Source organism: Cyphomyrmex costatus, unplaced genomic scaffold (genome assembly GCF_001594065.2).
Source record: "Cyphomyrmex costatus isolate MS0001 unplaced genomic scaffold, Ccosl1.0 scaffold132, whole genome shotgun sequence".
Classification (NCBI taxonomy): Eukaryota; Metazoa; Arthropoda; class Insecta; order Hymenoptera; family Formicidae; genus Cyphomyrmex; species Cyphomyrmex costatus.
The window spans coordinates 404631-418291 of NW_017275304.1; the positions used below are offsets into that span (position 1 = coordinate 404631).

Consider the following 13661-nt stretch of genomic DNA (forward strand, 5'->3'; position numbering starts at 1 on the left):
GTCCTTGAATTTTTCAAATTATTTGTTTCCAGCTGTTCCTCGTAAGCATGCACTCAACAGAGATCTGTTAAGCCATATACTCGTATGGATACCGTGATAATTGTGATAAAACTAGAAAATGGTTATAGATGGAATAAAAAATTTCGTTGCAATTCTAATGAATTTCGTAATTTTTGTATTTCTGATAGTACGGCTCATTGCGAACACGTAGATAACAGAATGGATCTTTCTATTATCGCTGCATGCGCGAAACTGACAGTTGCGAATCTTTAATGCTATATGCGCGAAACTGACAGTTGCGAATCTTTAAACTCGCCATCATCATGATTTTTGATTGCGCAACTTTATATTTTTCATGGAAAAAAATGAATTTATGCGGAAATTGTAAATGAGCAACGAAAAGCTTTGTACAATTATTGAAAAGGGTAGGTGGTATTTCGAGAATCCTATTTCCTGACAAAAATGCATAATAGGTCTCATGTTAGTAGACACTGTGAATGAGATATTATGTTAAACTTAGATTGGATCTCGTTTTAGAAAATTATAAAAAAAGATAAAATATCATATGCAAGCTGACGAACACGAAGTTTGGTTTTTGCAATGTGTTGAAGAAAAGAATATGTATTGTATATATAATAAAAAAAGAGTGACTGCTTTGCGGTAGTTCGCGATACGAATTTCAAAAGATGATATTTAAATGACATTCTGTATAATGTTCTATGTACACACGAGCAAGGTACAATTTTTTTAGTAATTTGATCAAAAATTAAAACTTCGATTATATTTTTTATAAGTAAAGATACATCAATATATTTCAAGATGGTAAAAATCCGGAGAATGTACAGATATAATTAAAAGTACATATGGATGTATAAGGTTTCGAAAATAAGTACAAATTCTTGTTCTCCATAATGTAACATGTTCTTTCATATATGATGTAGTATTTACTCAATTACAAAGTAACTGTTCGCAGCAAGTTTAAATATGCCATCGCGGTTCTAACAACCTAAAAGATAAATAAAAGTTATTTATATGTATATAAAACGTTTATACAAATAAATGTTTACAAAGAAATATATATGTATTTGTGAAAAAAAGTCATATCCCAATGATATATACAATAATAATCATCAATAAATTCACGCTTAAAAGTTACATTTGAATATATAATTTTTCGTATAAAAACAATACTTATAAAAGGTATATATAATACATATAAAATTTTTGTAAAAACTTTTTTTGTTACTTGTTATATTATAAAATATATAGACAAATCGGCTTACGGCGCTAAAACTGCTGAATGAAAGATCAATCACTTTACCCGCCGTGAGCTTTGTCGGATATCTTGCCATGGCAATTACTAAGATAAGATAACGAGCTTCTTTACTAGGCAAGCAATACCAATCGATCGTACAGCAAGTTGTGTTTACTACACTCCCCTGTTATATAAAGTGCAACAAGTGCATATATAGTATTGGGATTCAGTTTTAAAAGTTTATTATCTCTTTATTAGGTTTGTCATTATTCTCGTAAATGTATTAATTGTTTAAGTATATTATTTATTATTTTCCAGTTTACGAAATTTTATTTTTATGTGTTCTTCTATTTAGAAATAATTTTTATACTTGCACATTTTTATCATCTACACACCCTACCTGACTACTTAAAAGTTCCCCAATGTAACATAGTATAAAAATATTGAAGGTAAAAGATACAAGCATTATGCCATACGTCATAGAAGATAGTGTATCATTCGATTCCCATCCCTAAAAATGAATTGTGGAACATGTTATTATTCGAAAACAACGCGTACGAAAGATTGTTGTATTATAAATAAACCAAAAAATGAATAAATGTAAATGCAACTACATTTGTTTACCGTTATCACGTAATATCCAAGAAGACAAAGTATTAAAGTGCTTCCAATAATTTCAATAAAACACATTTCTCCTACAACGTCTTGTATCTGATGTAAAAATCTAGAATGCAGGATTATTTAAACTTATATTATTATAACGTAGTTCTCTCCATTCTATGTAAAAAATTTTTTTAAAGTGTATAGGTAAAATTAACTATACAAGTTTAAACAATAATGTAAAGAATATATTCAGCTGGGTTCTTTTTATATTCAATATTCAACAAATATAGAAAATCGATCTAAACAAAGCACTAACCACAAACTTAATGGAAAATGAGTAACAATTTCAATTACTTACTTACGTATTCTCACGTGATGTATGACAATCGCTGCCAATCTTTGAGCAATAGCATACTTCGACCATTGGTTTTCAGTAGCTGTGTTCTCCAGCCAAACGGTCAACATTTTGAGTTGTCCACAAGCATGCATGGTGAATAACGCGGTGATCCCGCAGACACTGGTTGTTACGATATATATGACGATACCAGTCACTAAGTGCATTGAAAACACGATTTCGTAAGCCGGGCTCTGTTGCGGATCGAAGAAAATGAAGTAGTTGCCCTGCACCAACGGTCTGATTGTCACGTTTCCGATTACGATCGTGCCACGGAGTATTGGTTTAATCAGACGGTGAGTGAAACCGCTGGTGAATAGAAATAACAAAGTGCAGATGATGACAAAACGTCCAGCCCTCGCCTGGTTCAACATAATTTTACGGTCGTTGGCGTCCCATACATTCTGCCAGTCTTCCTGCAAATGCCTCATACATTTCTTAATACGATCCTCCCGTAACATAAGTGTGAAGTACATAGCAGGAACCATGCTGTAGAAGAAGAATCCTCCGACCATCCTGAGTCGGCTTTTAAATGTGTCCAAAATCAAAAACATGTATAACATCCACGGTATCAGATTGAAGGACAATAGGAAGCAACACGCGATCCTGAGTAGTCCCCTGAGAACTCTCGTCCATTTTCCGGGTTTGTCCATATTCGGCCACACACCGATTAGTCCCATGATAAGTCTGTGCACTTGCACGGTGTACCTAATATCGTTTTCATAGTTTGTATTTCGTAAATCTGTTGGTTCAGTCATGGCCTGCTTAAGCCGTAGAGAAGCGATTATTCTTTTTCACTTGTTTACCTAACGGACGTACGATCGCAACTGACAGATAAAAGTATGCGAAACCTACTGTTTTGCATTATGCACAATCTCGCGTCTGCGTGAATCATCTCCGTTACCGTAGTAGTTCTGTCACGGCGTAGTATAGAGTTTGGAACAAACGATCGCGTGTGCGCAATTTTTTATCGATAGGAGATAATTATGAAATAAGATCGATTCTGATACGAAGCAGCTTTTAATAAAAGTACAAACGTCTACTTTGTGTCAGGTCATAGGTCATTAGATCGTAGATTATATTAAACCAACAAAACTACATGAATTGTTGATGAATAAGTATTTACAAGTGACAAATGGTTAGACGGAACTAAAGTTCGAGCATAACTAAACATATATGTATATATGTGTTGATAGATTCTTTTTTCTATGATAAGAGTAGACAATGTATCGCGCTTGCGTGCATTAAACGTATGTGAATAATTACGGGGTTACAAAGTAGTTGACGTATTATGTTGGATAAATGCGATACTGACTAGCAAAGATAAGAATGCCTATGCGATATGTGATATTGTAAAATTTAAACTCAGATATTAGAAAAAGGTAATATCAAGTGTCATTTGTGTTGCATGTTACTGCGAATATATATTATTATATTCTGCGAAGATATATTATTAATTACAGGTGCCAGTACAAAGTGAACATACATAAAGTGTATGTAACTTCCGGCCGATTTTCGAATCGCCTCCGCCTTCCGCTGTCCCCCTTACCTCACCTCACCGTGCGCGGCCCGAATGCCGCACGACGCTCGAGCGACATTATTTGATCTGCGCGCGGAGCGGTGAGGTAAGGGGGACAGCGGAAGGCGGAGGCGATTCGAAAATCGGCCGGAAGTTACATACACTTTATGTATTTTCATTTTCTACTGGCACCTTTAATTAATAATACATCAGTTACTTTTCATAGTAATATATTATACACTACTCAACAAAATTAAAGGGTCACTTGTTCCACCCTGCAAAAATAGGCAAACTTTGAGATAGAATAACTTCGTCAAAAATCATTGTATCGAGATGTTTAAAATGCTTTTTTAAAATGCTTTTTTCTTACTAATGTTGAATAACTTATTAATCTTACTAATGTTGAATAACCTATTAAAAACTATAAATGATTAATTTTTCACTGTAAAAAATATTATCTCGGTCGAGACATCGTTGCCTCAGTAGTCTGAAGACTTAGGACGCTCGCACAAAATGCTAGAGATCCGGCTTCGACTACCGGCCGAGGTAGTATTTTTCGCATAATTAAAAAATTAATTATTTACAGCCCTTATATAATAGGTTATTCAATATTAGTAAAATCGATATAAGATGCGTAAACAGCACCAATAATTGTTAAATTGTTAGTCAAATTAACTTGTGATATTACTGCGGTAGTTTATTAATGCTGTGTTCTGAAAAAATTTCGGCGCGCAATCGAAGAATTACATTCGTAATATATAAATTCACACACAATTATTTAGAAGCACCCGTTATCCAGCTTAGACCGCTGTGACATTTAATTGAAATTTAGCGGTCCAATAAGAATTGATACTATAGTTTTATCCACTTTAAGTAAGCCGTTTTGAAGTTATCAAAGTTTTTTGTTGGCTGGATACGTCTTAAATCTTGTCTTAATTGTAGTATATATGTGTTGATAGGTTCTTTTTTCTATGATAAGAGTAGACAATGTATCGCACTTGCGTGCATTAAACGTATGTGAATAATTACGAGGTTACAAAGTAGTTGACGTATTATGTTGGATAAATGCGATACTGACTAGCAAAGATAAGAATGATATCCAGCTTAGACCGCTGTGACATTTAATTGAAATTTAGCGGTCCAATAAGAATTGATACTATAGTTTTATCCACTTTAAGTAAGCCGTTTTGAAGTTATCAAAGTTTTTTGTTGGCTGGATACGTCTTAAATCTTGTCTTAATTGTGATTGGACACTCTTTAGATCTTGCCTTCGTGGGTTAGACATTTTATTATAGGAAACTTGATAACATCGAAACGGCTTTCTTAAAGTGGATAAAACTATAATGCTTTGAACAGGTTTAAAGGAAGACTACAAGAATATGCAATAAAAAATAGAAAATTCCATTTAAAAAATTCAATATTTCCTTGTCATTCCTCAGCCTAATTTTGGTGACCCCACCCGAGAACAAATTCATAGTGCTAGTAAATGTATCTTTTAAAATCCTACAACTTTTATCTGAAACACTTCTTGCTAAAATGCTTAGTTTTCGAGATATTCCCAGATTGCATTGTCCAGGTACTTTTTATAATTCCTGTATCAAGATTATATACATTTCGCTTTCAACAGTTAAATATAATGTTAAAAGAATTCAGAAAATTACACTTCGTCAAAAATCATTGTATCGAGATGTTTAAAATGCTTTTTTAAAATGCTGGAGATTGCATTGTCCAGATACTTTTTATAATTCCTATATCAAGATTATATACATTTCGCTTTCAACAGTTAAATATAATGTTAAAAGAATTCAGAAAATTTATGTTTTTGTTATAATTAATTAATTAGTAATACCAATAACGCACTACTCATATTTAAAAGTCCATTGATTTTAAGCCTTAATTTTTGACATTTAAAATTTAATTTCATATATTATATACAATATCTAATAATTTTTTTTTTAAATCCGTTGATAATATGAAATTTTATTTAATTACAAACAATAGAGGTGCGATATAACAATACCCAATATTTCCTATTGCATTCTAGCAATTCGTATAATTTGAATCGCGTAATGATATGTGTAGCATCAGGATATATTTTAGAAAAACGTACGAATAATTATCTCGTTCTCTTTTAACAAATATATTTTAGTATACATATATGTCAATTTTTTAACTGTTTATTAAAATAACATTCATTCCGTTTCTTTTTTTCACTATGCTGTTGATACAACTAATTGGCATTTATTAGTAATCGTATTAATAATTTTTACATTTTAGATAAATTTTACATAGTTAATGTACGCAACATATTTAAGTAGGCGACTGATGTTTTAACCACCTATCAATTGGACGAAGAATGTGTAAATCACGATAGTTACAAAGATATGATATACGATGATATTTACTCACGTCGCCAAAAGTACTGAGAGACAACTCAAAAAGATTTCCGGCGGTAAGTTTGATCGACGTATTGGACACAGCGATCATTAAGATGAGATCGAGACCCTTTTTTCCTGACAAACGATGCCAATCGATCATATACGATTTCTCGCCAATCTTCTTGCACTATTTATGAGATTATTTCTTTTTTTTATATGAAACACATAACTATATTTATGTCGCTAACAATATATATATATATATATATAACTGTTTAAAATAAATTATAATACTTTATAAAGTTCATTATTATAATTAGTGTTCTTTTTCGGTTATTGTAAAAATAAATGGCCTTTTTTCTTGTAACAACAAGTGTTAATCATTATAAATTTTACTATTTGAGAAATACTTATTTGTTATATTTTTGTTTAATCAATATTCTTGTGTGTACATATTAGCTTATATCTTCAATGTCTAATTTTTGTAATTAGATAAAATTAACGACTCTCTAATAAAAGAGCTACAAAATAACGTCAAGGTTAGATTGACAATGAAAACGATCAATGATTTGACAATGATTTGATTAACAACTTTTTAATAAAAGTGTGTGACTGCCATAGTGCACACAATCATAATATATTTAAAATGAGACCACTATCGTAATGTACACAAGAGTATTATTTACTAAAAAATGACATCAATCAAAATTGGGACGTTATTTTATGATTTTGATTAGAGAATCTCTTTAATTTCACACTCAGTTTCTTACGTATCCATGTATATAATTTTAAACCGATGCAACGTGTTCTTCATCTATCGATGTCAGAATGTCCGTCCTATTCACGGAAAATATTTTCACGTTCACATCGAAAGGCATCGTCCCATCTTTCAGCATTTTGATACGGAAAGCAGCGTTTCCGTATATATCTTTCAGTCCTTTGTAATATTGACGTGCATTCCTCTCTCGTGTAACCTATATTTTAATAAAACTCAACTGTTCTTAATGCTTGAACATTGTGTTTAGGATGGTGAAATAAATGCTGAATTATTTCTCCTATTTACACAAATCAGCACTGAAGTTATGAGCTCATGTCTATATCAGATTATTTTAAGATTATTATAAGATAAAACTTGAATATTTCTCAAATAGTTAATTTCAAAACGATTACCATTGCCATTACGAAAAAAATAAACCGTGTACTGTAAAAACATCTTTGTGGAGTTTGGCAATCAATTTATCAAAGGTGCAAAAATGCTCTAAAAAATTAAGATTTTAGAAACATTTGATCACATCAAAATACTTGTTGTTTTCTTACACACAATAAAATAAATATGCACTTATCATCCTATAAGACTTACAAAGACTCCATTTTTAAACTTAATAATTTTAAGATTTTAGAACTTTACCTTTTCGGCAACAAGCTCGCCGATGTAACATAATATAAAAATATTGAATGTAAGAGACACGTATAAAACAACATATGTTACATAACTTGTCATATCTTTTCTTTCCCATTCCTGGAAAAAATAAAAAAATGTCCTATATTTAAGATTATATTAACATTGGTGTTACTCGTGAGTGACGATCTCTGATATTTCTTTGAAATAGTAATGCGCTTTACGTACTTTTTGTACGATATGCATACCGTGATAACAAAATATCCAAGAAAACACATGCTTAATGTACATCCTAAAATTTCCACCATAGATATTTCACGCAGTATTTTGTCCGTCAGCGTTATAAAACTGGAAGATAACCGACACGTTATCGCGTAGAAAATATTTTATACGAAAAGTACGATTTCGTTAAGTGTTCCTAAACAATTAAAAATAAATTGAAGCGCTATTTAGAAATATATGTACACATTGAATGCAAGAGAGGCACCGATGGTGGTCGTCGAAAACTGACTTACTGTAAGATTCGAACGTGCTGCTGCACAATCATTGTCAGTCTCTCATCCACGTTATCGCAGAAGTCTTCTCGTCCATCCACTAGATGTTCAATCCATTGCATTAGGACTTCTAAGCGACCGTAAGCATGCATCGCAAACACGGCTGCTAAACTGCATGCACCGGTAGTGATGGAGTGCACAATGAAACCCGACAAGCATTGTATACAAAAAAATATCTCACTGATAGGACTATGTCGCGCATCGACTAGCATACTGGCAACAGGATACATTAGTGGCCGATACGTCAAGTTTTCGCCGTTCTCCGTGATCTTGCCGTTACTCAGCGGTAGAGCGAGATAATAGAAAGTAGCACCGCTGTACATAAAAATCGCGCAAATCGTCACAAGACGTCGACCGAATTTTGCACTCCTGATCATGACTATTCGATCATCATGATATCGAGTGTTGATCCAGTCGTTCGCGATATGCTCGATACCATTACGGATGTCATTTTCGCGGAAGATTAATGAGGAATATTTTATGACAGCCATTAGGCAAAAGTTCAACGGCCCGGTGAGTTTCAAGATATTGTAAGCATCATCCATTTCAAGCACCAAATAGATTGCGGAGGGTACAAAGAGGAAGCCGATTAAACTGACGCAAATAACATTTACCAGCATATACGCGTATCTCTCTATAAATGAAATCTTGATTGATTTCGGCCAGGCACCGAGCGGTTTCAGTATCCAACGATTTAGCTGAATACTTAACCGCAGATCTTTCTTGTAATCGTAAACGACTGTCACTGGATTTGCCTTTTCCATTATAATGATTTTGTGCATAGTTGAAGTGATGAAAGCTCGATGGTTACTGATAGGATTGCATAAGAACTCGTGTGCGGAAAGTGAAAATGCGACTGCGCTGTTCCGCGTAACTTTCTTCCTAGGAAAGGGACGATCAAGTAATAGAATACAAAGGGTAAACTTTCTAGACGCAATTCTCAATTTCCGCAAAGGGAAATAAAAGTTTCCTCATGCGATGCTGCACCTGTCTGTTCCCGTATTATAAACAGAAAGATTTACATACTTAGCGAAGATATTTTCCGCAATTTATTGGAACAGATCGCAAATGTTTTTTTTCTTATATTATATAATATTATACATATACGCGTACACGAATACGATTTTGTCTATATGTGTACATTACATAATTCCTATATATAAATGTAGAAATACAATCTTATAGAAATACAAATATTGTTGCAATATATTTTAACTAAAAAAAAATACACTTTGTCTTATCTCATGAAAAAAAATTTGAGAAATTATTCGATGTTAAATAAAATAGAGAACTTCGTTCAAATCGTATTATATATAATATTTAGGTAATATTTAAATATAGTTTTATTATATTTAATATATTTGTAATCTCTCTCTCGTTGTAAAATATATTACTATAAAGATACTTTGAAAATATTTTGTTTTATTGTTTTATATTGAAATATTTATTGTTCATTAATATATCAAGTAATAAAGTATGTATCTAATGATACTATACATATATGAAAAGATATACGTATTTTCAACATTAAAATACAGAAGGTTTGCTATAAACAGTATTTTGAAATGATGAGAAATATAAACATACTGTACATATTTCTAGACATTTTTATTGTAAAATACAACTAAAAAGAATTGCTTACAAAAATTTCTACATTTCCAACATTCACATGAACACTTTTAGATCATTGGATTGAGCGAGGGAATTCCATTTTTGATGATCTCTTGTTCCTGTGATATCATTTCCTTGGAATTCTTCTAGAATTATACCCAAGATATTACTTCATTTACTCCATCAAGGTACCAAACGTAAATGTTTTACACAACTGAATTGTGGCCACCATTGGTACCATAACTGATGACATACTTCAGCAAACATGATGTGAAGTGGAATACTTACACAATATCCTTTGTACTACTAAAAGTGCTCATGTAAATGTTTGGTAATTTAAAAAAAAATCTTTTTTATTGTTTTTTACAATAAAAAGAAATATACATTCATGTTTTGATTTTATTTCTCACCATTTTAAAATATCAGAATAGTCATGTACATCTTATAATATTAGGTAATAAATAATACAATATTTTATATTTTGATATTTTATTCAAAGAATTATGAAAATTCGATAATTCAACATGTTTAAAATTTATTGTAATTTAGAAAAAGCAGCGTTATGCCAGTTATAATAATAAAGTAACTTTTTGTAATTTTATTCGGAACATCGCCGTGTTTTATCCATTGCTAATGCCAACGTTTCGTGGACTTTGTCGTTCACTTTATTGGGACAAGGAGCGCACTGATATTTAGTATACTGATACAGTATCAATGAGCTTCTTGCCCTGATGAAGTGAATAGCAAAGTTCACGAAAGACAGTAGAATCATGGATAGAAACACGGCGCAAAACTTTTAGTATCTTTGAAGATAATAATCGTGAAAGCCTCAAAAGGATTATTTATTCGGAATTTTTCTTATTGCATAATTTTATATTGTATAATAATGTGTGAAATATTAAAAAATATTTTTATGAAGAATATGTGAAAAATATATTTTAGTCTCTTCTTTTCAGTAAGTATTTAGTAAATTTTAATCAATTTTCTATTTTTTAAAACTGTTTTTATTTCCTTTTTTCTTCTTGAAATGTATATCAAATAACTGGCATCAAATATGTACCTAATTGACTTTTATTTGCAATCAGTAATAATGTTAATTATTTTTATACTTTAGATGAGCTTTATGTAGTTAATGTACGCAGCATGTTTAAATAAGCAACAGATGTCTTAACCACCTATCGGTTGAATAAATGATATGTAAATCATATTTATTAATAAATATAATAGATATTGATATTGCGTTACTTACATCACCAAAAGTACTGAGAGACAATTCGAAGAGATTTCCGGCGGTAAGTTTAATCGATGAATTGGACATGGCAATTATTAATACGAGGGCGAGGCCCTTTCTTTCCGATAGACGATGCCAATCGATCATGTATGATATTTCGCCGATTTTCTTACACTGTTTACAAATTATTTTTCGAGATTATTTGTTTATCTTTTTTTACAGCATAAATACAAAAAGAGAATCTTATTAAACCGTACATTTGAAAATTCAATAAATAGGAAATAGGAAATGGCCACAATGATCGAAGCGGGATCTGTAATGGTTAAATAATTTATTGTGAATTATTTAAGCATTAAAGATCCAGCTTCGACCGTTAGGTATGGTCAGTATTTTGTATTTCCTACACAGAAAGAATTAATTCTGAATAAATTCTTAAATTTACAAATTTCATTATTATTAAAATTATAATATTACACTGTATAAAGAGTTTGGTGATAGTTATCAAATGTTCAGTAAAATAATACCAATTAAATGTTTAATTAATATAACTAAAAGTAATTTTAACTTTTTACAAATATTTAATATTACCGTTTTTAAAACCGTTTGGTAAAGCTTGTTAAATATTTGTAAAAATAAAATTATGTTTAGTTATATTAACCACAAACATTTAATTGGCATTATTTTACTAAATATTTTGTAGCTACTATCAAACTCTTTTTCAGTGTATTATAAGAATAAACTGTAAAGGTGTTGTACTCTTCACTTTAAAGTTTATTATTAAATTTATCATAAGTACAGACAAGTGTTTTGACTGTAAAGATTTTACCTTTTCAGCAACAAGTTCACCGATATAACAAAATATGAAAATATTGAATGTAAGAGATATAAGCAGAACAATGTATGTTATATAACTTGTAGTCTCTTTACTCTCCCATTCCTGGAATGTGAAAATTTCCATATTCTAGAACTATTATTCCATATTCGAGTATATATTGTACGTATCAAATACATATACATTGTAAATTGTATACGTCGTACGTATCTTTGACATTGTTTCGAAATAGCGATGCGCTTTGGTACGTACTTTTTGTACAATATGCATACCGTAAGAGAATAATATCCAAGAAAACACATATTTAACGTACATCCTACTATTTCCACAATAGATATTTCACGCAATACTTTGTCCGTTAGCGATATAAAACTGGAAGATAATGTATATGTTATTGCAGAGAATATATCCAGTCGATACTAAAAGTAACAAAACACCAATATTATAATTTCGAATTCTATCATTTATATTGTGTTATATTAGGTACATTTATATTATTGAGTTTAAAATTATAACATTGACAGATATTGTGTTTTTTTAGATAGTGTCAACTGAGCGAACGCATGAGAGATGCATTTTGCTTCATAAATAGAAAATAATTGAAGCGCTTTATATATGTGTGTAATATAATAAAGTGCGCTTTAAGCTTGAATTCGCGCGTTTCTACTAACACTTTAATAAGAATTTTAAGAAACACTGACAATTCACGGGAATAACTTACTGTAAAATTCGAACGTGCTGCTGTACAATCATTGCCAATCTTTCATCCACATTATCACAAAAATCTTCCCGACCGTCCACTAGATGTTGAATCCAGTGAATTAAGACTTCTAGACGGCCATAGGCATGCATCGCGAACACGGCTGCTAAACTGCACGCGCCGGCAGTGATGGAGTGTGCTATGAAACCCGATAAGCACTGAATCCAAAAGAGAATCTCGCTGATGGGACTATGCCGCGCGTCGACAATGACACTGGCGACTGGATACACCAGTGGCCGATACGTCAGATTTCCATCACTCTCTGTAACCTTGCCTTTACTAAAAGGCAAAGCAAGATAGTAAAATACGGCACCACCATACATGAAGAATGCGCAGATCGATACGAGGCGCCGTCCAAACTTGGCATTCCTGATCATGATAATCCGATCATTAGAATGCCGAGTGTTGATCCAGTCGTTTTCGATATGCCTGATACCACTGCGGATGTCATTCTCGCGAAAAATCAGCGAAGAGTATTTAACAACGGCCATTAGGCAAAAACTCAACGGACCGGAAAGTTTTAAAATGAGATACGTATCATTCATTTCAAGCACCATGAAGATTGCGGAGGGTACGAAGAGGAATCCTATTAGACTGGTGCAAATGATATTCACCAATCCGTACGCGTATCTCTCCATACGTGAAATTTCAGTTAATTTCGGCCAGACGCCGATTGGCTTTAGTATCCAACGATTCAGCTGAATGCTCAGTTGCATGTCTTTCGCGTGATCGTAGACTGTTGCGATAGGATTTGTTCTTTCCATTATAGAAAGCTTCCTAGCATGACTGAAGACGAGAGCTCGATGATTACTAAGAGGATTGCGAGAGTTTTGAGCGGGAATAGTTAAGCGTCGCGTCTGCGCCGTTCCGTGCAATTTCTCTTCTAAGAAAAAAGCAATCGACAGAACACGAAGGGTAAACTTTACAGACGCTATTCTAGATTTCCGTGAGAGGGGTCAAGGGTTCCTTATGCAGTACTGTTCCCGTTTGTCCATGAATTATAAATGGAAAGATTTACATTCTTCACGGAGAAATTTTCCGCAATTTGTTAGAGCAAATCGCAAATTTCCTTCTTGCGTAAGGTATTATATGATATTAAACGGAAATATAAATATATGATTTAGC

The 13661-nt window shown here is 32.2% G+C and overlaps 3 protein-coding genes across 3 annotated transcripts; all 3 read right to left on the bottom strand.

Moving 5' to 3' along the window:
* Nucleotides 1-952: 952 nt before the first annotated feature.
* Nucleotides 953-3010, bottom strand: LOC108782612 (uncharacterized). The gene is made up of 5 exons (XM_018550916.1): nt 2217-3010; nt 1880-1979; nt 1656-1766; nt 1284-1439; nt 953-1006 (listed from the first exon to the last, which is right to left on the bottom strand). The coding sequence occupies exons 1-5, from the start codon at nt 3008-3010 to the stop codon at nt 953-955; spliced, it is 1215 nt and encodes a 404-aa protein (XP_018406418.1).
* A 3045-nt stretch (nt 3011-6055) lies between these two features.
* Nucleotides 6056-8884, bottom strand: LOC108782613 (odorant receptor 63a-like). The gene is made up of 5 exons (XM_018550917.1): nt 8064-8884; nt 7797-7896; nt 7558-7668; nt 6181-6336; nt 6056-6109 (listed from the first exon to the last, which is right to left on the bottom strand). Exons 1-5 carry the CDS (start codon nt 8882-8884, stop codon nt 6056-6058), a joined length of 1242 nt encoding a protein of 413 aa, XP_018406419.1.
* An 897-nt stretch (nt 8885-9781) lies between these two features.
* On the bottom strand, nt 9782-13300 carry LOC108782614 (uncharacterized). Its single transcript, XM_018550918.1, has 5 exons — nt 12498-13300; nt 12049-12148; nt 11771-11881; nt 10963-11118; nt 9782-9859 (listed from the first exon to the last, which is right to left on the bottom strand). The coding sequence occupies exons 1-5, from the start codon at nt 13298-13300 to the stop codon at nt 9782-9784; spliced, it is 1248 nt and encodes a 415-aa protein (XP_018406420.1).
* Between the last annotated feature and the right edge of the window lie 361 nt (nt 13301-13661).

Bases quoted from the DNA above. Each gene is read 5' to 3' on its own strand.
- LOC108782614 (XM_018550918.1), bottom strand. From the start codon at position 13,300: ATGGAAAGAACAAATCCTATCGCAACAGTCTACGATCACGCGAAAGAC. The intron at 12,149-12,497 runs GTAAGTTATTCC...ATTATCTTCCAG, and splicing joins CAGCACGTTCGAATTTTACA to TTTTATATCGCTAACGGACA. The intron at 11,119-11,770 runs GTAAAATCTTTA...ATTTGTAAACAG, and splicing joins GTGAACTTGTTGCTGAAAAG to TGTAAGAAAATCGGCGAAAT.
- LOC108782612 (XM_018550916.1), bottom strand. From the start codon at position 3,010: ATGACTGAACCAACAGATTTACGAAATACAAACTATGAAAACGATATT. The intron at 1,980-2,216 runs GTAAGTAATTGA...CCTGCATTCTAG, and splicing joins CATCACGTGAGAATACGTAA to ATTTTTACATCAGATACAAG. The intron at 1,007-1,283 runs GTAAGCCGATTT...TTTATCTTTTAG, and splicing joins CATTCAGCAGTTTTAGCGCC to GTTGTTAGAACCGCGATGGC.
- LOC108782613 (XM_018550917.1), bottom strand. From the start codon at position 8,884: ATGCACAAAATCATTATAATGGAAAAGGCAAATCCAGTGACAGTCGTT. The intron at 7,897-8,063 runs GTAAGTCAGTTT...GTTATCTTCCAG, and splicing joins CAGCACGTTCGAATCTTACA to TTTTATAACGCTGACGGACA. The intron at 7,669-7,796 runs GTATGCATATCG...TATTTTTTCCAG, and splicing joins TTGGATATTTTGTTATCACG to GAATGGGAAAGAAAAGATAT.